Source organism: Nicotiana sylvestris, chromosome 2 (assembly GCF_000393655.2).
Source record: "Nicotiana sylvestris chromosome 2, ASM39365v2, whole genome shotgun sequence".
Taxonomy (NCBI): domain Eukaryota; kingdom Viridiplantae; phylum Streptophyta; class Magnoliopsida; order Solanales; family Solanaceae; genus Nicotiana; species Nicotiana sylvestris.
The window spans coordinates 153,060,541-153,088,247 of record NC_091058.1 but is presented as its reverse complement, the minus strand read 5'-3'; the positions used below and the strand labels follow the sequence as shown (position 1 = coordinate 153,088,247).

Sequence of the window (27,707 nt, the reverse complement as noted above, 5' to 3'; positions counted from 1 at the left end):
GCTAATGAATCTCCATGTGTATTCACAAGTCATGTTTTGCCAAAAGATTAAGCCCCATCAAATTCTCTGTCCTATTTCTCTCTCTACCCCACCAGACAAGAGGGTTGACAAGAGGGTTGCCCAAGAGTTTGTGAGTTCTAGTCTAAGCAACTCTCACTTTCAACCGAGAGTTTGTGAGTTCTAGTCTCCCAAGAGCAAGGTGAGAAGTTTTTGGATGCCGGGGTCTATTTGGAAACAGTCTCTCTACCTCTAACTAGGGTAGGATAAGGTCTTCATACACACTATCCTCCCAAACCCCTCTGAGTGGGATTATACTGGATTGTTGTTGTTGTTGTATTTCTCTCTCTATCTCACAAACATTTTACACACAATTGACTCCGCCAATAGGGGGGCCCAACCACCGTCCCCTATGTCCTCCTCTATCTTTCTCCCTTTCCGTCTCAGAAATTTCCACCTACTCAAACAACGTCCGTCGCATGGTCAATGATCACCGTCCTCACTTCTCCGATCATTACTCCGCCGTCAAAACCACCGGCCAATTCACCAAGCTAGGTTTTTATATAACACTCCCTCCGAGCTCAATTCTCCATGGACGGTGATAATTCAGTGGAGCTCTGCACTTCAATTCACGATATGGACGACTCGCAGCTAGTTGGAGCTCCCGTAGCGATGTCCTCGGATGCTGAGGTTGCTGCTACTACGGTGGCTGTGGAGGTGAAGACTTCGGTGGCGATGATCGGCTCCGTTGAGAAGCGGAAGCGAGGACGGCCGCCACGTGGAGCTGTGGCAGAAGTTAAGTCACCAAAAAGACAGCTACAGGAGGACGACGAGGGGGAAGATGTTTGCTTCATTTGTTTCGATGGTGGTTCTCTTGTCCTATGCGATCGCAAGTGAGTATACCACGCGCTTTTCGGTATTCACATAAATTAAGTTTCTAATTTTTGCCTCCTTTCTATTTTGAATCGTTTTGTTGAAGTTTACTTCACTTTCAGCTAAAAAAATTGATATAGTAGCACTTCATAAATGGTAAATGTAAAAGTACTTTTTCTAATTTATTCTAAATTGCTTTCGTAATGGTTTGAGATTGAGAAATAGCTAATTGAATAGTTGATTGTATTACTGATTGTTTCCTTAACTGTTAGGGGGTGTCCGAAGGCTTACCATCCATCTTGTATAAAACGAGACGAGGCATTTTTCCGATCCGACGCTAAATGGACCTGCGGTATGTCCCTCTGCTTCTACGATTGTTGTTCCCATCTCTATTTTTTTAATCTTGTTTTAATGATATGAGATTTTTCTTGATCTTTTATTGCACAACAATTGTGAATTTTGTTGTGATTGCGCAATTGCTGGTTTAGTTCATTCACAAGAGTGACTTAAATATCAGGCAAGGTCATATAGATTTATGTTTGTTGGTAGATTTAATATTGGACAGGGTGCATTATAGGCTATAATTTCATATCACTACTGCCTCTGGCATTTGTTCCAGTTATATGGATAATTACCATATAAAGTTTCACCTTGTGGATAAAGGTGACCATGCTATTGGCCTATCGCAGTATCACCAGAAACACATAGATAAAGGCACAGTTAAATTTCATGGCAGGTGATTGTACACAATAATAAAAATTATAAAAGACACTTCATTGTACCGCTATCTCATAGAATCTCTAAGGAGCATGATGCTGAATCCTTCATACTACCTCTGCTTGTTAGCTCATCATAAGTTGGCTACACCGAACTGCATTACATCAATCCTTGAGCAAAAGATCATATATTCCATTGTAAATAACATTAAAATTAGTACTTATTTGTTACTTCTCTTTAAATGAACACAATCTTTAAATGATGGTGTATAAGTTTTTTGACGATGTATAATGATAAACACAATCTTTATCCTTAAAATCTTAAAGTTAATTGATAGCCATTTTTTTTATTTTGCTATAGATGTAACAACTATTTTTCCAAGGCGTTTTGAAAAGTCTTGGATGCCTATTTCATAGTATCTTTCGCTGGATAAGATATTGGAGTTATTATTGATATTTATTACTGGGCAAAAGTGGGTCAGCTGAATAGTAGTAGGTATTAGATATGGAAAGTTAAAGTGTAGTATCCTAATATAATGAGATTATTAAACGCTTCGACAGAACTACAGGAAAACTTTTACAGAGACACCAGCCCTGTCAAGCTACAACCATGTCAAGTAAACCCTAAACCACGTCCCCTCCATACCCTTCAACGCCTTCTCTGGCTAACACGGGTTAAGAGACATTGTTTATGCTGCCATAAACAGGGTTTACTGCTTGGGCTATAAACTGCCTAGGCTCTATAGTCTCAACCGTAGAATCGTCGGGTGAAACAGTAAAACTAGCAATAAAATATGCTTAAGAGTAGCTTAGTGTGACTAAGTTTAACACATAAATATTTAGCCTATCATTTAAGCTAAATGAATAAACAAGTTTAAAATTAAAATACTAGAAATAGAAAATACTTGAGACCGTCGAGATTGTGGCCAAGTAGCCTTTTTTGATTTTTTTATTCCAAATATAAAATTTTTACAAGAGGAGAATTACAAAGATGAAAATCTAGAGAGATGGAATTTTAGAGAGAGGGGAGAGCTATTAGTCGAAGCCTGTCTCTAACTAAAAAATGAAGATCCTTATATAATGGATCTGCTTGTAAACAAACAAATTCTAAACAGTAAAATGGCCGACAAAATAAGTACATCGTGACCGACAAGATAAAAAGCAAAAGCCTAAAAGTCAAAAAGGCTAAAAGCTAAAAAGAAAAACGGACAAAAACTTTATAAAAGCAGATTCCCTCCATTATGAATGTGGGGTCTGCTGTATTTTAAAGTTTTTGGGTCCACCTGTATTATTAAAGGACATGGGACTACCTCCATTATTAAGCTTTATTTTTTCCCTTTATTGTCTTCTCTGCAAAAAGATTCTTCTGCTCCTTCCTTCATTTTCTTCAGAAATTCCTCAATATCATCGAGGATGAGATTTTCAGATAGGCTTCCTTGAGCCTCACCTGCCATACAGGTCTCTTCTTCTGAGGTATTACCCAAAAATGTCATGGATATATCATCTCCTACTTCAACTTCGAAGTTTCTTGCCAAATCTTTCTTTATTTCTTCGAAATATGAGGCAATGATTTCCTTTTTGGAGATTGCTCCTTTCTTCGTTTGAAGCCTTTTAGTAACTTGTTGAAATGGACTTAATTCTTCCACTACAACATCTGCTACTTCTTGCTTGACATAAGCTTCAATTTTGGTTTGAATTTCTTGGATTAATTCTTCACCATAATTTTTCCTTGCTGGTCTGTTTGGAGTAATTTACTCCAGAACTTTGTATAGAAAATTCTATTTAAGCAAGCTAATCCTTCCGCGGACGGGCGCACTTCTACATCCCATTTCATAATCCATGGGATAGAAAACTCTATAAAAAAATACATGGCTGCTATACCCTCATAAAAGATATTATCTTTTTGTAGGGCAATAATTTTGGGGGATATATCCACCCATTGTGTATATAAACTTTTGAACAGGGGAGGAAATATTTCTAATGATGGACCGTAGAATTTCCACCATTTGTAGACCCAATTTGGTATTTGCTGGTTAAATAAATTTGGACATAATTTTATAAACCATGAATGCTTCCTATTAGGATTCTCATATAAAAAAGTTTTATTAGAACTTCCAGTATAATCCAGTATTGGGTGGGGTGGATGAAGTGGAGGTTGGCATATGGAATCCTGTGTGACAAGAGAGTGCCACCGATACTCAAAGGTAAATTTTACAATGTGGTGGTTAGACCGGCCATGATGTATGGGGCTGAGTGTTGGCCTATTAAGAACTCACATATCCAGAAGATGAAAGTAACAGAAATGAGGATGTTGATGTGGATGTGCGGGCACACTAGGATGAATAAGATTAGGAATGAAGATATTCAGGAGAAGGTGGGCGTGACTCCCATTGATGATAAGATGTGGGAAGCGAGGTTTAGATGGTTCAGACACGTACAAAGGAGAAACCCAGATACTCCGGTAATGAGGTGTGAGCGGCTGGCTTTGGAAGGCACGAGAAGAGGTAGATGACGACCTAAGATGTACTGGGAAGAGGTGATCGGGCAGGACATGGCGAGCTATGTTGCTCGGACTCTCCGAAAATGTGGTCGGATACGCGTCGGATCCTCCAAAAGTAGTGCATTTTTGAAGTATCCGACACTAGTGCGGCTACATTTTGGAGAGTCCGCGCAACATAGATGGCGAGGCTTCAGATTTCCGAGGGTGGCCCTTGATAGGAAGCTGTGGAGGTCGAGCATTAGGGTTGTAGGTTAGGAAGTAGTTGAGTTTTTCCTTACTTCGTACCTTTGTGAGGTTAGTCTGGTAGGGTTTTTGTCGACGTCAGTTAGTGGCAATGTTGCGTCTCATTACTCTTTCGTTTTCCATAGTGCCGTGTCTATGTACTGTCTATCGCTTTTGCTTTGCACCTATTTTTCCTATGGTTTTATTGGTGGTACTGATATTGTCTCTTTTCGTCTTCTTGAGCCGAGGGCCTTTCGGAAACGGCCTTTCTACTCCTTTGGGGTAGGGGTAAGGTATGCGTACACACTAGCCTCCCCAGACCCCACTAGTGGGATTTACTGGGTTGTTGTTGTTGTTGTCAATATAATCCTAGTAATTAAACTTAACAACAACTTAACATATCAGTGTATCACCTAACCGAGGACATGGCTAGCGATACGAATGTGTGGAGGTCGACGATTAAGGTGGTGGGTTGACTGGTAGTTGTGAGTTTCTCCTAGGGTTACCAGTAGTACTAGTAATATTCTTGTTGTCGGTTGAAAGATACTTGCTTCTTCTTTGTTATTATATCTGGTACTTAGCAGCAAGTTCAATATTTTTGCTACTGGAAATTGCTGCTCCCTAATTGTTACTATTTGATGCTGCATTTTTTTTATTCCGGCTCTTACAACAACAACAATTATACTATTTGATGCTACTGTTTCTCCCCCTTTGCCTTATCGCCCTTTGTCTCCTTCTTGTTTCTTTCTTCCCCATATTATTTCTTCTTCTTCTTCTTCTTCTCCCTTCTCTTCCTCTCCACACTTTCTTGAGCCGAGGGTCTATCCTCGGTCTATCGGAAACAACCTCTCTACCTCCCCAGGTAGAGGTAAGGACTACATACACATTACCCTCCCCAGATCCCACATGTGGGATTATACTGGGTATGTTGTTATTGTAGCAACCTTCTGTTCAGGATGGGTATATTCCCTTTCCTTTAGGGGTCGTTTGGTATGAGGTATAAGAAGGTATAAGAGTGGTATAAAAATTTAATACCACCTTAATAATCTGTTTGATTAGCAAACCAGGTATAAGTTATCCGGTATTAATTTTAATACTGGGATAACTTATACCTTATAGAAGGCGGGGTAATTAGCACCGGTATAACTTATACCTTCTTCTTAGAAATTATGCAATTGTCATTCTTAATATAACATACCAAATAATGAATAAACAACAATCCCATCATAACTTATCCCAATGTAATTTATACCGGCATAACTTATACCGGTATAAATCGTATTCCAACCAAACGACTCCTTAAAGTACTAAGTCTCCATTTATCTGAGGCTAATACCTTTTTTATAATTATTTTAGAGAAATTATAAATTCTCTTGGTATTGGCTGGATAGAAATGCTCAGTCTCAGCTGATCCAGTACGAGAGTATTAACTCGTAATTCATCCTGTATTTATAAGCAGGAGTAGCGTATGTCGCTGTTTCAAAATATCTGGCCATTAATTGCCATAGGTTTGTCCTTCCATTTCAAGTCGGACTGTTCTAAAAGAATTATTAATTCTTTTATTTCTTTGCGGTTATAAACCTCAATACTTTCATGGTTTTCCTTTGTTAATGCTGAGGAATATGTTGGAGGACTATTATCCTTATCTTGCTTGGATTTTATAAAATCCATAAATTCCTTGTACTTCGGATGTTCTGGATTAATACCTGATGTACTATTACTACTACTATTACTATTATTATTACTATTATTATTACTATTATTATTATTAGTATTATTACTATTATTATTATTATTATAATTACTATTATTATTACTACTAGTATTATTACTACTATAACTACTATTACTAGTATTACTACTATTACTACTACTATTATTAGTACTATTAGTACTAGTATTAGTACTGCTATTTCTCTAGTCTCAACAGTAGACCCTAAACCACGGTCCTCCCTTCACCCTTCAACGCCCACCTTGGCTAAATGGGCCAACCGAGGACCACCGATTATGTTACCATAACCAGGGTTTATAGTTAAAACTAATAACTGTCTAGACTATATAGTTCCAACCTACAACATCATCGGGGTGATACAGTATATCTTAATAACATAACAAAACATACTTACGAATAGTCTAAGATGACTAAGTTTAACACTTGGATCTTTAGCCTATCATTTAGGCTAAACAATAATATAAATAATTAAGAAGAATAACAAAATTAAAAATACCTGAGACCGCCTATTTGTGGCCAAATGACCTTTTTCTGATTTATAATATGAAATATTTACAAAGAGTATTTGTACAAGAAAGAAGTTAGAGAGAAGAGAGAGCGTTGGCTAAAGCCTGCCTCTCACTAAAGAAATCAGATCCTTATATAATGGATCGGTTCTAAAAAAAAAAAAAACTTTATTAATGCTTTATTAATGCTTGTCTCTATTACCCCGATAATTGATCTGTGTGGCCTTTAATAATTTATACTTTATTTTTCCCTTTGTTGTTTTTTCTCGCGGAAGATTCTTTTGCTCCTTCCTTCATCTTTGCCGGGAATTCTTCAATTTCTTCTAGACTAAGATTGTCAGCCTGGCTTCTTTGAGTTGCACCTGCTATAGAGGTCTCTTCTTCTGAAGTATTACCTATGGAAGTCATTGATATATTATCGCTAACTTCAACCTCAAATTTCTTGCTAAATCTTTCGTTATTTCTTCAAAATACGAGGCGAGCATTTCTCTTTTGGAGATTGCTCCTTTCTTCATTCGAAGTTTTCTGGTAACTTGTTGGAATGGGCTCAATTCTTCCACTGCTGCTTTTGCTACCTCTTGATTGGCATAAGTCTCAATTTTGGCCTTGATTTCTTCTATTAGTTCTTCGCCATAGATTTTGCCTTGTTGATCTGGTTAGAGTAATTTACTCCAGAATTTTGTATAAAAAATTCTATTGAGACATGGGAATCCTTCTTCGGTATGACTAGTTTCCACATCCCATTTCATTATCCAAGGGATTGAAAATTCTATAAAGAAATGCATGGCTGCTATGCCATCATAAAAGATATTATCTTTTTGTAAGGAAATAATCTTGGGTGATATGTCTACCCATTGAGTATATAAACTCTTAAAAATTGGAGGAAGTATTTTCAATGATGGACCATATGATTTCCACCATTTACAAAACTAATTTGGAATTTGTTGTTCGAACATATTAGAACATAATTTAATAAACCATGAATGCTTCCTATTAGGAATCTCATAAAAGAAAGTTTTATTAAAACTCTCTACATAATAAGTCTTCCTTACGAAGAAGACTTTTCTGAGGATAATATTCCCACTAAGGCTCGGCCTTGTCAAATGAACTCTGAATATTTGGAGTTATGCAAAAAGGAAATTGATTCCTTACGACAAAAGGGTTTAATAAGTCCAGATGGTCTTGTACTGCTTTCTATGTTAATAAACATGCAGAACAGGAACGAGGAGTTCCTAGATTAGTCATAAATTATTAACCCCTTAATAAAGTTTTGAAATGGATTAGATATCCTATTCCTAATAAAAAAGATTTATTAAATAGATTACATGGTGCCATAATATTTTCGAAATTTGATTTAAAATCAGATTATTGGCAAATTCAGATATCTGAAACAGATAGATATAAAATTGCTTTTAATGTCCCAATGGGTCAATATGAGTGAATGTTATGACCTTTGGTTTAAAAACATCCCCTCTGAATTTCAAAAAATTATGAATGATATTTTTATCCCTTACACCGACTTTATAATTGTCTATATAGATGATATCTTAGTATCTTCAAAAAATATTGAAACTCATTTTAAGCATTTAAATTAATTTAAAAAGATTATCATTCAGAATGGTTTTGTAATTTCTAAGCCAAAAATGTTTATTTTCCAAAATAATATAAGATTTATTGGTCATAAACATAGAAAATGGTAGGATAATTCCTATTAATAGAAGTATTGAATTTGCTTCGAAATTCCCTAACATTATTACTGATAAAACTCAACTTCAAAGATTTTTAGGAAGTCTAAATTATATCTCTCCTTTTATAAAGGATTTAGCAAAAGATATTGCTCTTCTTTATGATAGGCTAAAGAAGAATCCTAAAGCATGGACCGATAATTATACATAATCAGTCAAAAGAATTAAATTGAAGGTTAATAATCTTCCGTGTTTAACTCTTGCTAATCCAACTGGGCAAAGGTAGTTGAAACTGATGCCTCAGACATTGGGTATGAAGGAATACTAAAGCAGTGCTCCCCAATTGATAAACAAGAATATCTTGTTCAATTTTACTCGAGAAAATGGAATGACTCCCAAAAGAATTATGCTACTGTAGCTAAGGAAATCCTTACTATAGTAAAATGTGTTATGAAGTTTCAAATTGATTTATACAATCAGAAGTTTTTAATAAAAACTAACTGCCAAGCAGCAAGGTTTATCTTTAATAAAAATTTCAAACAACATTTATCTAAACAAATATTCGCAAGATGGCAAGTTTTATTAGCTCCATTTGAGTTTGAAATAATTTATAAATAAAAATAGAAGAATTTTTAATAAAAATGAAAGAAGGAGAAGAAGAATCTTCTGCGAAAAAAGAAAATGAAAAAAACAAGGCATAAATTATTGAAGGCCATACGGATAAATTGTCAGGGTAATAAAGACAACCTTTAATAAAGCAATGGACCCCTCCATTATTGAAGGAAATCTGCTTTTATAAAGTAGTTTGTCCAGTTGTAATAATTAAGCTTTTTCTTTTTTGACTTTTGTATATCACTTTTTATCTTGTCGGCAGACTACATAATTGTGTCGGCCATAGTACTGTTAGTCTTTTGTTCTTTTTAGGATCAACAACAACACAACAACAACCCAATATAATCCCACAGGTGGGGTCTGGGGAGGGTAATATGTACGCAGACCTTACCCCTATCCGGAGGGGCAGGGAGGCTGTTTCCCGGAGACCCTCGGCTTAAGACAGCAAAAAGAGACGAAACATTAGTACAATTAATAAACTCATACTTAAATAACACAAAATAACATAAAATACATAAAATCACAAAATAACAGCAATGTAAGAATTATAGGAAATACGGGAAAGATGGAAGGCATGCTAATATCCAACAGATAAATCCTTGCATCAGTAGCTGATCAGTAGCATCCTAAGATTAACTCCTAACTGGCTAGTCTTACTCTAGTGCGCTGTAGGAATATCCACAACTTTCCCTTATCCTACAACTTTAATGGTCGACCTCCACAATTCCCTGTTAAGGGCCATGTCCTCAGTAATCCTAAGACACGCCATATCCTGCCTGATTACCTCTCCCCAATACTTCTTAGGTCTCCCTCTGCCTCTCCTCGTGTCCACCACAGCCAGTCGCTCACACCTTCTCACCGGTGCATCAGTGCTCCTCCTCTGAATGTGCCCGAACCATCTGAGTCTTGCTTCCCGCATCTTGTCCTCCATGGGGGCCACGCCCACCTTCTCTCGAATATCTCCATTCCTAATCTTATCCATCCTTGTATGCTCGCACATCCACCTCACCATCCTCATCTCTGCTACTTTCATCTTCTGGATGTGTGAGTTCTTAACCGGCCAACACTCGGTCCCATACAACATGGCAGACCTAACCACTGCTCTATAAAACTTACCTTTTAGTAACGGTGACACTTTCTTGTCACACAGGACTCCCGTCGCTAACCTCCACTTCATCCACCCCACACTTATACGGTGTGTGACATCCTCGTCGATCTCCCCGGTCCCCTGAATAACTGACCCAAGGTACTTGAAACTACCTCTCTTAGGGATGACTTGAGAGTCAAGCCTCACTTCCACTCCCGCTTCCGTCGGCTCAGCCCCAAATTTACACTCGAGGTATTCCGTCTTCGTCCTGCTCAACCTGAAACCTTTGGGCTCAAGGGCATGTCTCCAATCCTCTAGCCTCTCGTTGACGCCGCGTCTTGTCTCGTCAATTAGGACTATGTCATCAACAATAGCATGCACTATGGCACCTCCCCTTCAATATGATGTGTTATGGCATCCATCACCAGGGCAAATAGGAAAGGGCTGAACGCAGACCCTTGGTGCAACCCCGTAACAACCGGAAAATGGTCGGAGTCGCCTCCTACTGTCCTAACCCGAGTCTTAGCTCCATCATACATGTCTTTAATCACCCTAATGTAGGCTACCGGGACCCCTTTAACCTCTAAGCAGCTCCATAAGACCTCCCTAGGAACCCTGTCATACGCTTTCTCTAGATCGATAAACACCATGTGAAGGTCCTTCTTCTTATCCCTGTATTGTTCCACCATCCTCCTAATAAGGTGGATAGCTTCTGTGGTAGATCGCCCCGGCATGAACCCAAACTGGTTGTCTGAAATAGACACCGTCCTTCGCACTCTCATCTCTACCACTCTCTCCCAGACTTTCATGGTATGACTCAGTAATTTGATACCCCTATAGTTGTTACAGCTCTGGATATCGCCTTTGTTCTTATACAACGGAACCATTGTACTCCACCTCCACTCTTCAGGCATCCTATTAGTCTTGAGTATAACATTCAACAGCCGAGTAAGCCATTCCAACCCTGTTCTACCCACACACCTCCAAAGTTCAACCGGAATTTCGTCTGGCCCAGTAGCTTTGCCCCTCCTCATCTTACGCAAAGCTTCCATGACCTCATCGACCTCAATGTCCCTACAATAACTTAATTCCTGGGGGTTGTCTGCATTCCTCAATTCACCTAGTACACTATCCTGATCCCCTTCTTCATTTAGAAGTTTATGAAAGTAGGTCTGCCATCTCTTCTTAATCTGGTCATTCCCCACCAAAACTTTACCGTCTTCATCCTTTATGCACCTCACCTGGTCCAGATCCCGAGCCATCATCTCTCTCACCTTAGTGAGTCTGAATAACTTCTTCTCCCCGCCTTTGTTCCCCAGTTCCTCATATAGACGAGCAAAAGCTGCCGCCTTAGCCTCCGTTACTGCCACCTTCGCCTCCTTCCTAGCTACCTTATATCTCTCACTGTTCGCTCTCTTCTCCTCCTCGCCAGTGCTCCCTACTAACCTCAGGTAAGCCGCCTTCTTCTCTTCCATTTTACCTTGGACAACTGAATTCCACCACCAGTCTCCTTTATGGCCCCCGGCGCGGCCCGACGATATCCCTAACACCTCTCTCGCTGCCTTCCTTATACAGTCAGCCGTCGTCGACCACATAGTGTTTGTATCCCCACTACTTCTCCAAGCTCCCATTGCCGATAACCTTCCTTCCAACTTTTGAGCTTTATCCTTAGTCAAGGCGCCCCACCTAATCCTCGGGCGGCCTCGTATTGACCTCTTCTTCCTCCTTATCATAATCCCAATATCCATCACCAAAAGCCTATGTTGCGTTGCAAGGGTCTCACCTGGATAACTTTGCAATCCTCGCACAACCTTCTGTCGTATCTCCTGAGGAGGAGATAGTCAATCTGAGTCTTCGCCACCGAGCTTTGGTAAGTAACCAAATGCTCCTCCCGCTTCGGAAAACTTGAGTTCGCAATCACTAGATCGAATGCCTTGGCAAAGTCTAACAGCGAAGTGCCCCCTCCGTTCCGCTCCCCGAAACCAAAGCCACCATGCACCTCAGTATAACCACCTGTAGACGATCCGATATACCATTGAAATCTCCTCCTATGAATAACCTCTCGGTAGGCGGAATACTACGAACGATGTCATCCAACCCCTCCCAAAAGCGCCTTTTAATCTCCTCATCCAAGCCTAGTTGCGGCGCGTACGCGCTAACGACATTTAAAGTACACTCACCCACTACCAATTTAATAGTCATTAGTCTATCATTATATAAGGATCGTATCATTCTATAGAGAGGCAGGCTTTAGCCAACGCTCTTCCTTCTCTCTAAATCCTCTCTCTTGTACAAAACTATCTGTAAACTTTTATGTTTTGAATAAAAAATCAGAAAAGGTCATTTGGCCACAAACCGACGGTCTCAGGTATTTTAAATTTTGTTAAATTTTCTTATTATTCTTATTCCCGTTTAGCCTAAATGATAGGCTAATTATCTAAGTGTTATGCCAAGGGGGCTACCGAATAGCTTCCAACGTGGCTTCAGGAAATAAATTACAAGAACACCAGCCCTGGCTAGTCATAGTCTCAACATTAGACCCTAAACCACGGTCCTCCCACAACCCTTTCACGCCTATACCTCGGCTTAACGGGTAAACTGAGGACCACCGGTTATGTTGCCATAACCAGGGCTTACTGTCAATATTGTAAACTGCCTGGACTATATAGTTCCAACCCATAGCACCATTAGGGTGATACAGTATAACTTAATAACAAAACATGCTTACAAATAGCCTATGATGACTAAGTTTAACACTTAGATAATTAGCCTATCATTTAGGCTAAACAGGAATAAGAATAATAAGAAAATTTAACAAAATTTAAAATACCTGAGACTGCCGGTTTGTGGCCAAATGACCTTTTCTGATTTTCATTCAAAACATAAAAGTTTACGGATAGCTTTGTACAAGAGAGAAGATTTAGAGAGAAGGAAAAGTGTTGGCTAAAGCCTGACTCTCTATAGAATGATACGATCCTTATATAATTGATCGATCCTAAAAAGAACAAAAGACTAACAGTACTATGACCGACACAATTATGTAGTCTGCCGACAAGATAAAAAGTGATATACAAAAGTCATAAAAGAAAAAACTAAATTATTACAACCGGACAAACTACTTTATAAAAGCAGATTCCCTTCAATAATTGAGGGGTCCATTGCTTTATTAAAGCTTGTCTTTATTACCCTGATAATTTATCTGTAGGGCCTTCAATAATTTATGCCTTCTCTTTTCCCTTGTTTTTTTTCGCAGAAGATTCTTCTGCTCCTTTCATTTTTATTAAAAGTTTTTCTATTTCGTCTAGACTGATATTTGCATTTTGGCTTCTCTGAGCTTCTCCTGCTATACAGGTCTCTTCTTCTGAAGTATTACCTATGGAAGTCATTGATACATCATTGCTAACTTCTACTTCAAAATTTCTTGCCAAATCTTTCTTTATTTCTTCGAAGTATGATGCAAAAATTTCTTTCTTAGAGATTACTCCATTTGTAATTTTCTGGTAACCTTTTGGAATGAGCTCAATTCTTCTACCTCAACCTCTGTTACCTCTTGATTTGCATAAGCCAATTTTGGCCTTGATCTCTTCTATTAATTCTTCTACGTAGATCTTTCCTTGTTGATTTGGCCGGAGTAATTTACTCTAGAATTTTGTGTAAACAATTCTATTGAGACATAGCAGTCCTTCTTCGGTATGACCAATTTCTACATCCCATTTCATTATCCAAGGGAGAGAAAATTCTATAAAGAAATACATGGCTGCTATGCCATCATAAAAGATATTATTTTTTTAATGAAATAATCTTGGGTGATATATCTACCCATTGAGTATATAGACTCCTCAAAATTGGAGGAAGTATCTCTAATGATGGACCATATCATTTCCACCATTTACAAAACCAATTTGGTATTTGTTGTTCAAACATTTAGAGCATAATTTAATTAACCATGAATGTTTCCTATTAGGATTTTCATAGAAAAAAGTTCTATTAAAACCATCTACATAGTCCCAGTAGTTAAATTTAACTGCGACTTTCTGTTCAGGATGAGTATATTCTCTTTCCTTCAAGGTACTAAGTCCCCATTCATATGAGGCTAATACCTTTCTGATGACTAATTTAGAGAAACTATAAATTCTCTTAGTATTTGCAGGATAAAAATTTTGAGTTTCTGCTGATCCAGTAGATGAGAGTATTATCTCATAATGCATCCTCTATTTATATGCAGGGGTAGCGTATGACGCTGTATCAAAATATCTTGTCATTAATTGCCATGGGTTATCCTTCCATTTGAGGTCGGATTGTTCTAGAAGAATTATTAATTCTCTCTTTTCCTTTCGGTTATAAATCTCTAGGTTCTCATGGCTTCCTTCTGTTATAACTGAAGAATATGTTGGTGCATTCGGTGTATTACCTTTTCCTTTTCTGGATTTCACGAAATTCATGAAGTCTTTCTACAATGGGTGTTCCGTATTAACACCTTAGCAACTACTAGTTGTTGATTTCCGATTTGGGCGAAAATATTATTACCTCTGTCATAGGAAGATGTCCTTCCTCTTCCTCTGCCTCGAGGAGGCTTGTATTCGGGCCTCATGTCCTGTGTCATTTCAAAAGAACTTATCAGTTCAAATAGAGCTAATAAAGCTTGTCATCTTGCAAACATGTGTTTAGATACATCATGTTTGAAATCTTTATTAAAGATAAACCTTGCTACTTGGCTGTCAATTTTTATTAAAAACTTCTGATTATATAATCAGTTTCATCAGTTTGAAACTTCATAACACATTTTACTATAGCAAGGATTTCCTTAGCTACAGTAGCATAATTCTTTTGGGAGTAGAAGACCTTGGGGATTATTACAACTTTACAAGAGTGAGTTGCTCTAGTGGTGGGCATCCTTCACTTCCAACCAAGAGGTTGTGAGTTCGAGTCACCCCAAGAGCAAGGTGATGAGTTCTTGGAGGGAGGGATGCAGATGGTCTATCGGAAATAGCCTCTCTACCCCAGGGTAGGGGTAAGGTTTGTGTACACACTACCCTCCCCAAACCCCACTAGTAAAATTATACTGGATTGTTGTATTATTATTATTATTATTATTATTATTATTATTATTATTATTATTATTATCTATTACTCCCTCCGGTCCAAAATAAGTGATTTTTTGGCCTTTTTCTTGTGGTCCAAAATAAGTGATTTTTTCAGATTTCAAGAATGAATTAATTATTTTTTTCCTATATTGTTCTTGGAGTAAATAGTGTTGGAATATGTGTTAGGAGTATTTATGTGAGATAGTAAAGGTTAAAATGGTCAATTTCATTGCTAATTAATGTTTAAAGGTGAATTTCTTAATCCGTGTGAAAACATCCAAAAAATCACTTATTTTGGACCGGAGGGAGTACTACTATTACTACTATTTATTATTACTATTATTACTATTACTACTATTACTATTATTATTATTATTACTATTACTACTATTATTACTATTATTATTGTTATTATTATTATCATTATTATCATTATTACTATCAGTACATCATCATCATCATCATCATGTTTATGTTTATGTTGTTGTTGTCTGTACATAATCGAAGAGAATCTCGAAAAGATCTCTTCCTCTGTGGTATTCTTGAAAATTTTCTCTTCTTGTTTGATGAGAATTGCAAATCGGAAGGAAAAAAAAACTAAAGTCCTACAGAAACAAGGATGGGATATTTGATTACACTAAATGTTACACGACAACAACAACTACTCAGTAAAATCCCACATAGTGGGGTCTGGGGAGAGTAATGTGTATGCAGACCTTACCCCTGCCCCGGTAGGACAGAGAGGCTGTTTTCGATAGACCCTCGGCTCAGAACGACGGAAATAAAGAAAAACAAGGAAAACAAGAAAAGAAAAGAGAATTCATTAGTAACTCCAGTAAAAACCATTATAGAAACAGAAGCATAAAAATCAAAAGATGAATGACATGCAATAACAGTAACCAGAGTCTAAGGAATCTAAGATAAACAACAAGAATAGTGTGAGTTCAACATAAACTGCAAACCATCTAAGATCAACCCTAATCCAACCCCGCCTCACCCCCGGCATGCAGTAAGGAAAGCTCCACTACCCCTATCCTACAACTATAATGCTAGTCCTCCAGGCCTTCCTATCAAGGGCCATGTCCTCGGAAATCTGCAGACGAACCATGTCCTGATCACCTCTCCCCAATACTTCTTAGGTCTCCCTCTACCTCTTCTCGTGCCCACCACGGCCAACCGCTCACACCTCCTCACCGGAGCATCGATGCTTCTCCTCTGCAAGTGCCCGAACCATCTGAGCCTCGCTTCCCGCATCTTGTCATCCACAGGGGCGACGCCCACCTTCCTCCGAATATCTTCATTTCTGATCTTGTCTATCCTAGTGTGCCCGCACATCCACCTCAGCATCCGCATCTCTGCTACTTTCAACCTCTGGAGGCCAACACTCTGCCCCATACAACATTGCCGGTCTAACCACCGCTCTATAAAACTTACCTTTGAGTATCAGTGACACTTTCTTGTCACACAAGACTCCAAATGCAAGCCTCCATTTCATCCAGCCCGCCCCTATGCGGTGAGTGACGTCCACGTCGATCTCTCCGTCCCCCTGAATCACCGACCCAAGGTACTTTAAGCTGTCTCTCTTGGGGATGACCTGTGACCCAAGCCTCACGTCCCCGCCTACATCCCTCTACTCAGTGCTAAACTTGCACTCCAGGTACTCTGTCTTAGACTTGCTCAATTTGAAACCCTTAGACTCGAGAGTCTGTCTCCAAACCTCCAATCTCTCGTTAACACCTGCCCTCGTCTCTTCAATTAGAATAATGTCATCAACAAATAGCATACACCATGGCACCTCCCCTTGAATATGATGTGTCAAAGCATCCATCACCAAGGCAAATAAGAATGGGCTAAGCGCAGAGCCTTGGTGTAATCCCATAACAACCGGGAAATGCTCCGAGTCGCCTCCCACAGTCCTAACCTTAGTCTTAGCTCCATCATACATATCCTTGATCGCTCTTATGTAGGCTACCGGCACGCCCTTCGCCTCAAGACATCTCCAGAGCACCTCCCTAGGAACCTTGTCATACGCTTTCTCCAAGTCAATAAACACCATATGCAGATCCTTAAAAAACTAAACATCCATGACCTAGAGAAACAAAGATGGGATCATTTGACTACACTGAATGTTGAACAATCAAAATAAATGGTACCATAAGGAAATGATAAATGAACTATGTCTAAGCTAGGAACTACATTGAACAGCGTCATCTTTTGGGTTGCTCAAAAGAAGCCTTGATTTCCATAAGAAAAAAAAAAGAATCCTTGATGTTACTTACTAGATTAGGCCGACTCTTAGTTTTCATCATCGTAATGTTAGAATAAGCTGCAAAGAATCTATAGGTCTAATCTCTAAAGTGGATAAAGGTTGGTTTTAAAATAATTTTAGTATGTCATCAGTAATATGATCGAGGACAAGTGTATTTGGTACTTGTATTGGTGTGAGAATGTAGGCAATCTTAAAAGACAAAAGAGCCCAAAAAAAGGGCATGGTCTATGGGGCTTGAAGCGAAAAACAAGTCATTGGTGTAAAATAAAAATTCACCTGCATGCTTCTTTGTAATGAGATACAATTTTTTTTGAAAACTAACCAATTTCAAACATATATGAATTGAGTACCATAATAATCGAATGTTTGTTAAAATAACTATTTCAACATACCAATAAACAATAGAATCAACCGCATCTCGTTGTTGTCATTGTTTGAAGCATATCACCCATGAAGTGATAAGCCTTTGCAACCTGTCGCTTTAAGCGACAAAAGGATGGATTTTAATAACAAAGAATGCAGGTATCCAATAGAATAGTTGAGATGCGTGCAAGCTGTCCTAATACCCCACATATATATAAATGTATATATTCGGAGAATCTGTTTTCATAGTATAGGTGCAACCACAAACAAATACAAATATCAAACTTTTTTAAAATTAAACACCAAATATACATGGGAATATCAATGGCTGCCATGTGTGGTGCTGAACATTTTTGCATCCCATGTCCAGTCGGTACATTTTTTTTTAACTTCAGAAGATTTGGTTCCCCTTTCTATAATTAGATCTGTTATGTTTGATTTTGGCGACAATGTTCATGAACGATAAGTTAATAATAAAAAAATAAGAAAAAGATTCTTCCTTATAGGCTGTAAGTCCTGTAGTCAGTTGCTTAATGATACCCATATAGGATACGGTAATAGGTGCATATGCTGTTTATATTGATTATCACATATCCACCCCCTGAAGCTTGCATGACATCCTCGAATTATCTTCGTTTTCAGGTTGGCATATTTGTAGTGTATGTCAAAAGGCTTCCCAATATATGTGCTTTACTTGTACATATTCAGTGTGCAAAGGATGTACAAGAAATGCTGATTACTTCCGTATTCGAGGAAACAAAGGCTTTTGCTCAACATGTATGAGAATGATCATGCTGATTGAGAATATAGACCAAGGGAACAAGGAGATGGTATGCTGTGCTCCATAATCTCATTACAGATTATTGATTTGGCGTTTGATGAGTTCATCAAGTCTTTTCGATTTCGAGTAAGATACATTCTTCTGAGAATGATTAATGCCTTGTGGTTAAATAAAAAATGGCACATTCTCCAGGAACTGATCTGATCATCAGTTCCAATTGGCAATTGCTAATTTTGTCCAAACATTTTTCCTATCATGCCTTGCTAGATTTGTAAATAATTAAAACAAGAAGGAAATTGTTTGTTTAAAATTTTGTTCATAGATAGTATTAGTGTATACCTTTTATTTTCTTTTATTTCTACAGTATGCTTGGTTTTGATACTTCTTTGCGATTTGTATTTGGCTTTAAGTGCCTGAAATCCTTTCAGGTTCAAGTAGATTTTGATGACAACAGCAGCTGGGAGTATCTTTTCAAGGTATACTGGATGTACGTAAAAGAAAAGCTATCATTAACATTAGGTGAACTAATTCAAGCTAAAAGCCCATGCAAAGAATCAGATGCAATTGCTAAGAGACAGCGACTACCTTTTGGTTATCGTGTTGCCCTCGATGGAAAAGGTACTAGGGGCAACTCTTTTGACAATTTGGGGCTGAAGAAATCCAAACAATTGCTAGAGCCACCTTGCAAGGATCCTCCAAGCACTGAAAACCGAAAAATTGCTGAGCCTGAACGTTTAAGTGTTGCTGGCTGTACTCCACAGTTGGAGCTAACACAGCCCATAGAACTAGAGTTACAGAGTAAAGATTCTCTGGAGACAGAAGAAGCAAGCACCAGCATGGGGAAATCTTTGACTGGACGCATGGAATGGGCATCCAAAGAGCTTTTGGAGCTTGTTGCACACATGAAAAATGGTGCTACTTCTGCTTTATCTCATTTTGATGTGCAGGCATTATTACTAGAGTATATTAAGAGAAATAATCTTCGAGATCCTCGCCAGAAAAGTCAAATAATTTGTGATTCGAGGCTCAAAAGCCTTTTTGGAAAGCCTCGCGTTGGCCACATAGAAATGCTAAAGCTTCTTGAGTTTCACTCTCTGATAAAGGAGGGTTCGCAGAAGAGTGCTTTTATACCAGCTGGAATTGTTGGAACTGTTACTAACCATGTGGAAGCTGATGACAGTATTGATAGCTCATTCTTGAAAAATAAAACTAAGAAACGTAAATCTCGTAGAAACTCTGAAGAAAAATTGGTGCAGATTAATCTAGATGAATATGGTGCAATTGATGCTCACAATATCAATCTCATATATTTGCGGCGTAATTTGATGGAGAGTCTCATGGAAGATATGGAAAAGTTCCACGGCAGAGTTATTGGCTCAGTTGTCCGTATAAGAATATCTAGTAACAATCAGAAGCAAGAAATGTACAGGCTTGTTCCTGTTATAGGTACAGATCTTTCTTAAAAGTTTTCTTAACTAATGATGATATAAATAAGATTTTGCCCTAGTTTCCAGAGCCATAATATCTTCAATGCAGGTACAAGCAAGGCACTTATTCCATACAAGATTGGGGATAAGACAGCTGATGTATTTCTTGTAGTATTAAACTTAAACAAGAAAGAGGCTGTAGCTATTGAGTCTATTTCAAATCAAAATTTCTCTGAGGTAACTAGATACAAGCAATTGTTCCTTGTTCACTACTTTTTTTTTGATGACCGTGAAATTCATCTGGGGCTGATCCTTTGGACCAACCGCAACCTTCGAAACTCGGTGGATAATGGACCCGCCCCTCTACCCTTCTCCACTTAAATACCAGGCTTTGCTTTTGCATGGTGTGGGGGCTTGAACCTGTGACCTAAGACACAAATTCACCACCCTTTGCCACTTGAGCTAGGCCCCGGGGGCATTCCTTGTTCACTACTTTGAATTGCATCCTTTTTTGGTCGCAATTGTTAAGAGCTCTGCTTACAGGTAGATATTGCAGGAGGTAAGTGAAATCTCCGTTCTAAAAGGCAGAATTGGGACTCGCCCCGGGGCGGAGCACTCGTAAAATGCTCCTGGACTTATGTGCGGGGCTTAGTTCCTTGAGACTTACGCCTTGGCCATCGGGGCTTACGCCCCGGACACGCCCAACACCCAGCGTACTGGGCTCGCCTAATAGAACTTTATGCAATTGTATGTAACTAACCTTGTAAATCCTCAAATTTTCTTAAAAAATCGTTGACAATGCAAAATTACTTTTTCCTTAATCATAAAATAAAAACTATTGCACATTATCCACTAAGACTGCTATGATAGTTAATTTTAAATAAATCTTTCTTTTAAAAAATATTTATTTATTAGCTTTTGTTATGTCTTTACTATATAATGGTCCATAATTATTTTTCTAAGTATATTTTTTTCACGTTTACGAGATACAATACTTATTAATTTAATATCTCAGTATTAGCCAATAACTATTTACAAATAATTAGTTATCATCGTATTGTATGGTGAATTATGTGTCACTTTATTAACTTGTTGAAACTTAAAAATAAATGATGCTAGAGAATCATATTTAAATTGTGAATTATGTTTTTATATAAATTCTCTTTCAAATAGAAAGCATATTAAATAAAAGGAGTATTTTAAGAAAAATATCAAATTATAATATCGAAATTCTTTCCTGATTCATTAATCCTTAAGAGATACATATAGATTTCGTATCAAATACATTGCTTTTGATTTTTGAATTGTAACAACGTTGTAGCTAATTTGCATATTATGATATATGTCATACTTTTTCGTATTATTCATAGTTGAATTATAAATTATAAATATTTTAAATAAATTATTTGTTATAATTTTGTGATTTTAATGTAATTTTTATAATTATTTTTTATTTTATACTATCTTAAAATTCTTGAAATTAGTAAAATTTAAAGATCCGTGGGACTTACGCCCCATGTCTCAGGGCTTACTCCTCGCCTCGTCAGAGGTAAAACGCCTCGCCTGACGCCCCCGCCTTTTAAAACATTGAGTGGAATATTCATATTTTCTGTTCTTTGTTGTGGGACAATCTTTTTCTCTCTCTTTTTTTTTTTGTTTGTTGGCATTTTTTCCTAATTAGGCTATGACATCACATTTACCTCAAATAAGGTAGCAACAACACCTCTGTATTATATGTAGTTTTGTATATTAAGTAAATCTAGAGATGATGATAGAGAGACTTCTTGTGCGGGAAAGAAATTCATTTGGTAGATGGGAGAAAGAGTACTATCCCCTATTCAATTGTCCTCTCTTAATCCTAACCGTTAACACCCAATTTTGTCCCTCCTTTCTCTAAATAATAATTCTCTTTGGCTCTAACAATTAAAACAAAAGAGATATTAGTGTCCCATCTATTGTGAGGATTCATCATAAATTGACCTACAATCTCTTGGAATTCACGCAGACCTAGCAAAAACAGCGCACAATGGAAGAATAAGTTCTGTGATACCTATTGGTTAGGACTTTGTGCAGTGTACAAAACAATTCTTATAGATATTGGGGAATGTTAGAGAAATGAAGAAACTAGCTTTCTTTACCTCGTGTGCCGTATAGGTACAAACTTCTTTTTCTTAATAATAGTAGTGTTCGAGTCAGCTTACGTGCACCTCGACTGTTCTACTGGGTTTTTCTATCCTCCCAACAGTGCGATATACAATCTTAACTGAAAAATCTTTGGAAGAGGAGATGGATCATTGTTGTTCAGTGCTGCTTGTGGAAGGAGTCTAGAGAGGACAAATATCACCTTTTATTGAATTGCAGACTTATATATCATAATCAAAGACTGTGCTTTTCTATTCAATATCTCATGGGCGTTATAAAGGTGGAAGAATGCTAGAAGGCAACTTGAAAGAACAACCATGTTTATTTTTTTGCTTATTTGGAGTGAGGAATTGGAGAGTGTTCCATAATAGTAAGAGTGATTTTAGGAGTCTTAAAAAATCATTCTTCTTGCATTTATTATTGTTGCTTTTATTGAGCCGTGGGTCTTCTAGAAACAACCTCTCTACTTTCACAAGGTAGGGGTAAGGTCAGCGTCCCTAAGACTACCACCAAACCACGGGGCCTAGTGGTATCAGGGGAGTTTACCGCACTATAGGTGTGGGTTCAATTCCTTTTATCCTCCTTTCCTTTCTCCAATCCCCTAATTAATGATAATTTTTCTTTTAAAAAAAGAGACTACAATTCATACCCTCAACAATGTGAGATTCTAATTATTTCGGCTGCTTGGTTACCTTAGCATGTTGTCCTTGTAAAGGGTATGTAGCAATTTCAGCAGGTGACTTGTTGATTCGTGTGATATTTTGATCATTCATTGTTATTTCTTCAGGATGAATGCAGAAGATTACGTCAGATTATAAAATGTGGGCTTGTAAAGCGGCTGACGATAGTAAGTGTCGAACCTGATGATATTTTTAAGTTTTACCTTAAGATACTGCGACATCTGACTTATTGGTGCTTATTCTTTTACATAGGGTGAGATACAGAAGAAAGCAATGGAACTCCGTGCTGTAAAACTCAATGATGTATGTCAGTTGCATTCTATGTGATCGCACCTTATTTATTATTCATTGCTATTTGCTCTTCTTTCCTTTAAATTATCTTAATCTTACCTACTTTGTTCAATATATTGCTCTGCATTTCTTGGGTGATATCCTGTCTCATGGTTGATTTACTTAATATTTGGAGCAAAAGTATTACAAAATTCCTTAAATTTGCCCCTGGGCCATATGCAGTGAGATTAATTACGAAGATGGAGAAGCAATTTAGTATATCATGCAACACTTTGCTTTGTTAGATATTCATGTAAATTTCCCTTCGTCAACTACATTTAATTGGAATGGAGACGGTCAAGTAAGGTGGGATTGAAGGAGCTTAAATTAAGTCTTTAAAATGTGTTAGAAGGATTTCCTTTCTTCTCTGCTTCTTTTGTGCTTTATAATTGGGCTAAAGCACAAAGAAGCGGCAGCTGAAAGAAGGAAATTGTAGCTAATCTACACATTTTGTTGCTCCACATTCCAAAGTAAGTAGCTGTTCTAACTCAAAACAAAAGTCGGCAAATTGTTGTGGCTGTTCTCAACAACAGCAACAACAACAAAAAACCCAGTAGTTTTCCACAAGTGGGGTTGTGGCTGTTCTCATGGAACTTAAAATTTTTGTATTTAAAGATGTTATAAATGTTGTGTTGTGATATTTCTAAAAGAAAAAAAGCTGTGTTGTGATGTTTCAAAAAAAAATGCTGTGTTGTGATATGCTGTTGCTTCTTTATCTGAAAAAAATACAGTCTCTGGAAGAAGAGGTATTGCGGCTCATCCATCTTCGTGATCGAGCAAGTGAGAATGGGCGTAAAAAAGAATATCCTTTCCTCTGTTGAAACAGTTTACCTTAATACTTTTGTTATCTTAAAATCAGATTGATGATGCTTCCAACTGAAATAGCTGATGCACCATACTCATAAAACTTTTGTGTTTTTTTCTTACCTTTTTCTCGTGCTTCTGTCACTTTTCTGACAGTTCCGTATGTTTCTGTCTGATTACCTTAGCAAATGAAAAAAATTGGTTTATAGCATGAGGGGAAAAAAGCAGTCAGAGGACAGAGGTTGGTTCTGAACAGGGAAAAGGACTAATTTTATTACAATGAGAAGCTTGGTCCTAAACAGGAACATAACTAATTTGAATTACATTTTAATTAGGTTAAACACTTTTTGAAAGTAAAACTTAACCCGAGTACAGATGGACGTCCTTTATTTCTTCTTGTCATTATAAGAAGATGGATGAATTTACTTGGTATAAGCTGGAGTGCTTTACAAATATGTTTTAACAATAATTACTTTGATAAGGTTCTGACTAAATTGTGCTTGTCTGGATCTTCACATACATTAGTGGATTGACCATTTCAAAAACTATCACATTCTGACTAAATTGTGCTCAAATTGCTTTTTCTTTTTGCAAGTTACCTCTTATAAATAACACAAATGAAATGTGTTACAACAAATTACTTGAGCTATAGAAATATAATCAAAATCTTTTAATCATGAGATTACTGGTGGAAGCATATAGTGCTGTTGTTACATCATAATTTTCAGTTCAACATCTAAATGTATTGGGAGATTTATAAGATTTCAATATGAAAGTATGATCTCGACATTCTTGTTCAAAAAGGAGAAACTTTGATTTCAATATCTATGGATGTCATTTTCTGTACTTGTTAATTGGAGAAGACATTGACCATGGGTATGAGGACTTCCTTGACACTTTTACGCTCAGAGAATGTGTAGAGAAATTAGAGCTTCTGAAGATGCCTGAGGAGCGGCGGAGGAGGCTACTCGCAATTCCAGAAGTGCGTGCCGATCCAAATATGGATCCTAATTACGAATCTGAAGAAGATGCTGGAGCATCCGACTTCAAGAAACAAGGTGTACAGCATTGTGTTTTCAGTCACTCTTTTCCAACTTATTGCTGATTCCTTTTTATTGTGCACATTCCGAAAGATTGCTTACTGCTGTGGTTATGTAACGCAGTTGAATATGAGGGGCCAAGATACACTAGATTTAATAGAAGCCAAGACAAGCTTATGTCTTCACGGAGGAAAGGTGAGATAGTAATTGTACTAGCAAGTCTTTCAAAAGTTGATTTTTCATGAGCTAATTAAAATATTTGTTTTGTTTATCCAGCTAAAGAGGGATCTATGCCATGTGAAATGAGTGAGAAAAGAGAGGCCCATGGAAATACTATCTTGAAGAAGCTAAGAAATCAAGATACTGCATGTCTGGCTGTGGATAGGTCTGCATTTGAAACTTCAATTGCGGGCCTCTCTACAGTGGACTCAACATCCACTAACAGTAGTGAAACAGACAAACTTTGGCATTACCGTGACCCTAGTAGTAGAAAACAAGGGCCATTTTCAGTGATGCAGTTGAGGAAGTGGAATAAGTCGGGGCTTTTCCCACCTGATATGAGGATATGGACAGATGATGAGCATGATGACTCAGTACTTTTAACTAATGCATTAAAGGGGCTGTTCCATAAAGCCCCTCGGCCGCATGATGAGATATCACGCCAGTCTCAGGAGCTTGGTGCTGCTTCTGTAAGCAGTAGTGCTGGTGCGTGTAAAAGTGCAACTGGAACAGGGAGAGAATGTGGAGAGAGGGAGGTACCTTGGCACCTCCGTGTTACAAACAACCATTCTAATAGTAACACCGACTCTAATAGTAACACCGACACTACGAGGATGGGTGGATTATCCTCATCTGTTCCAAAATCTTTGGATTTGAATAACTCTTATTCTTACAAACCCCGACCATCCAGTCCAGTCCCTCCATCCAGTCATGGGAATGTGCACGGAGATCCTCCACATGGGAAAAGATGCCATGAAATTTTTCAGTCCAGTACCAGTCATATGGTCCAGGACTCAAGTGGAAGCACAATATCCCAAATATCTGATGGCCGCAAACATAGTATGCTATCCAACGGTCGGAGGCATTTAGGACAGTCGTCTGGACAGAACTGGGGATCCTTAACCAGTAATAGAAGTTCGGTTAACATAAATTCTGGATATAATTTTGCTTCAGTTACTGAGTTAAGTGATTCATTGGAACAGAAAGGTATCAAGAATTATCCAGATCTGCCCAGTCCTACCCCACAAACAAGCTATGCCGATGTTGAAGCTCAGGCTGCTGAAAAGCTGCTTTCTTTTAGTTCGGTTGTTCCAGTTTGTGCTTCAAATGTCCAGGATTTACCAAGTCCTACTCCAAACTTGAAAGACGAAGCTCCAGTTGGGCAGGCAGCAGCGGACAAAGAATCTTTTCCTTCTAGTTTAACTGTTCAGCATTCAGGCCCTAGCTGGAGCAGTGCTTCTAGTCTAGTGATCAGTCGGGCCCAGCTTCCTGAAATAACTAATGGATGGGGTGGATGTTCACCAGCTGTGAAACCATCTGTGGACTCTGATCTTGTATCTGATTCTTCACTGAAACCAGCTGAAGCAGTGTGTGATCGTGTCGATGCACCTACTTCAGATGCCAACCAACTCGATTGTAATTCCTCATCTCATCCAATCTCAAACTGTTCCGATTGGCGAGCAACCTTTTACGAGCTAATTGAGTTCAGCACTTTGGATGAGGAATCAGTGTCAGATCTATTAGCTGAAGTCGATGCAATGGAATCCCAAAATCAAAGTGGTATGGCTTCACCAACCTCAGCCATGAGGTGCAGTGAGGAGATGATACCTGTGTGCACTAGTGACTGGTTCAGCTCTATTGAGGAGCTGACTCGCACGCCTGATCCCGCAAATAGTGATGCCTTGATCTCCACTGAAGATGCTCAATTACCTTGTCAATCCTCTCTGACAGATGAACTAGCGGGGGCATCACAGACTGTTGTATTTGATCCTTTAAAGAGGTCTAGTGGGAGTTCATCTTCTAGCAGCGAGGGAGAAACAAAGTCGGCTGATGTTTCCTTTTCCCAGGGAGAAGCTGGGTCCAACGTATCTAACCCTCTACCACGAGCCAAGAAACTGCAGCTTCAGCGATGAGCCGGAGTACAGTACTGTAAGCTATGACCGCTGATTGTTGGGCAGCATCTGGAAACAGGATTTCGGGTGTACCGATTCAGGGATTTGCGAATGGTAGTCAGGGTAGCTACATGGAAACTGCACGGGGAAGTTCACACATGAATCGTGCCACTTTTACTGGGAATCCAGCATTTGGAACACAGTATATATACACGGGAGAGGTCTAGTTGTCCAAGATATTGGGTTGTTCCAGTAGGGTACTTCGGATTTGGTAGGGATAGGTCATTGAGCAGACAGCCATTTGGTGCTGGGGGGTTACTCTAGGCCTCCTACCAAAGGGGACAGTTTGTAAATTTTATGAGTGGGCGTTGCAGGAAGGGAGATTGATGCGACTGTATCAACCCGTGAAGGCGAGAAGTCAAAGGCGAGTTCACGGCAATTTCTTTAATTTTTTTTTTGTACAACCAAAATCTTTTACAGTAAGATGTAGCTAAACTCTCATAATTCAACCGAAAGAATGCCAGTAAAAATGGCAGTGTACAAAATTATTTTTCCCACAGAACCATAATGTTAACCTGGTAGAAACTAGTGCACTAAAGCAGGCAAAAACAATTGTATTTGTGTATTATCCTTGTATTTGATCCTGAAAATACTGCTAATGTACGAGCTGCAGCAGTGAATTGATTAAAGTCACGAATTCTGTACGTATACATTTGGAGAAAAGAGGTTCTGTTCTTTTGAGATTG

The 27,707-nt window shown here is 38.2% G+C and overlaps 1 protein-coding gene across 5 annotated transcripts; it reads left to right on the top strand.

Annotated features, from left to right (window-relative positions):
- Window positions 1-27,702, top strand: LOC104236307 (zinc finger CCCH domain-containing protein 44-like). Of its 5 annotated transcripts, none has more exons than XM_009790207.2 (11): window positions 1-890; window positions 1,143-1,222; window positions 18,289-18,476; window positions 18,838-19,873; window positions 19,964-20,091; window positions 22,784-22,843; window positions 22,929-22,979; window positions 23,738-23,808; window positions 24,714-24,868; window positions 24,974-25,045; window positions 25,127-27,702. In XM_009790207.2, exons 1-11 carry the CDS (start codon window positions 589-591, stop codon window positions 26,980-26,982), a joined length of 3,999 nt encoding a protein of 1,332 aa, XP_009788509.1. In that variant the 5' UTR covers window positions 1-588; the 3' UTR covers window positions 26,983-27,702. The 5 variants fall into 5 exon arrangements, with proteins under 5 accessions (XP_009788509.1, XP_009788516.1, XP_009788523.1 ...); XM_009790214.2 differs by having other exon boundaries at window positions 3-890; window positions 18,856-19,873; XM_009790221.2 differs by lacking the exons at window positions 1-890; window positions 1,143-1,222 and adding an exon at window positions 2,928-3,059.
- Window positions 27,703-27,707: the final 5 nt, after the last annotated feature.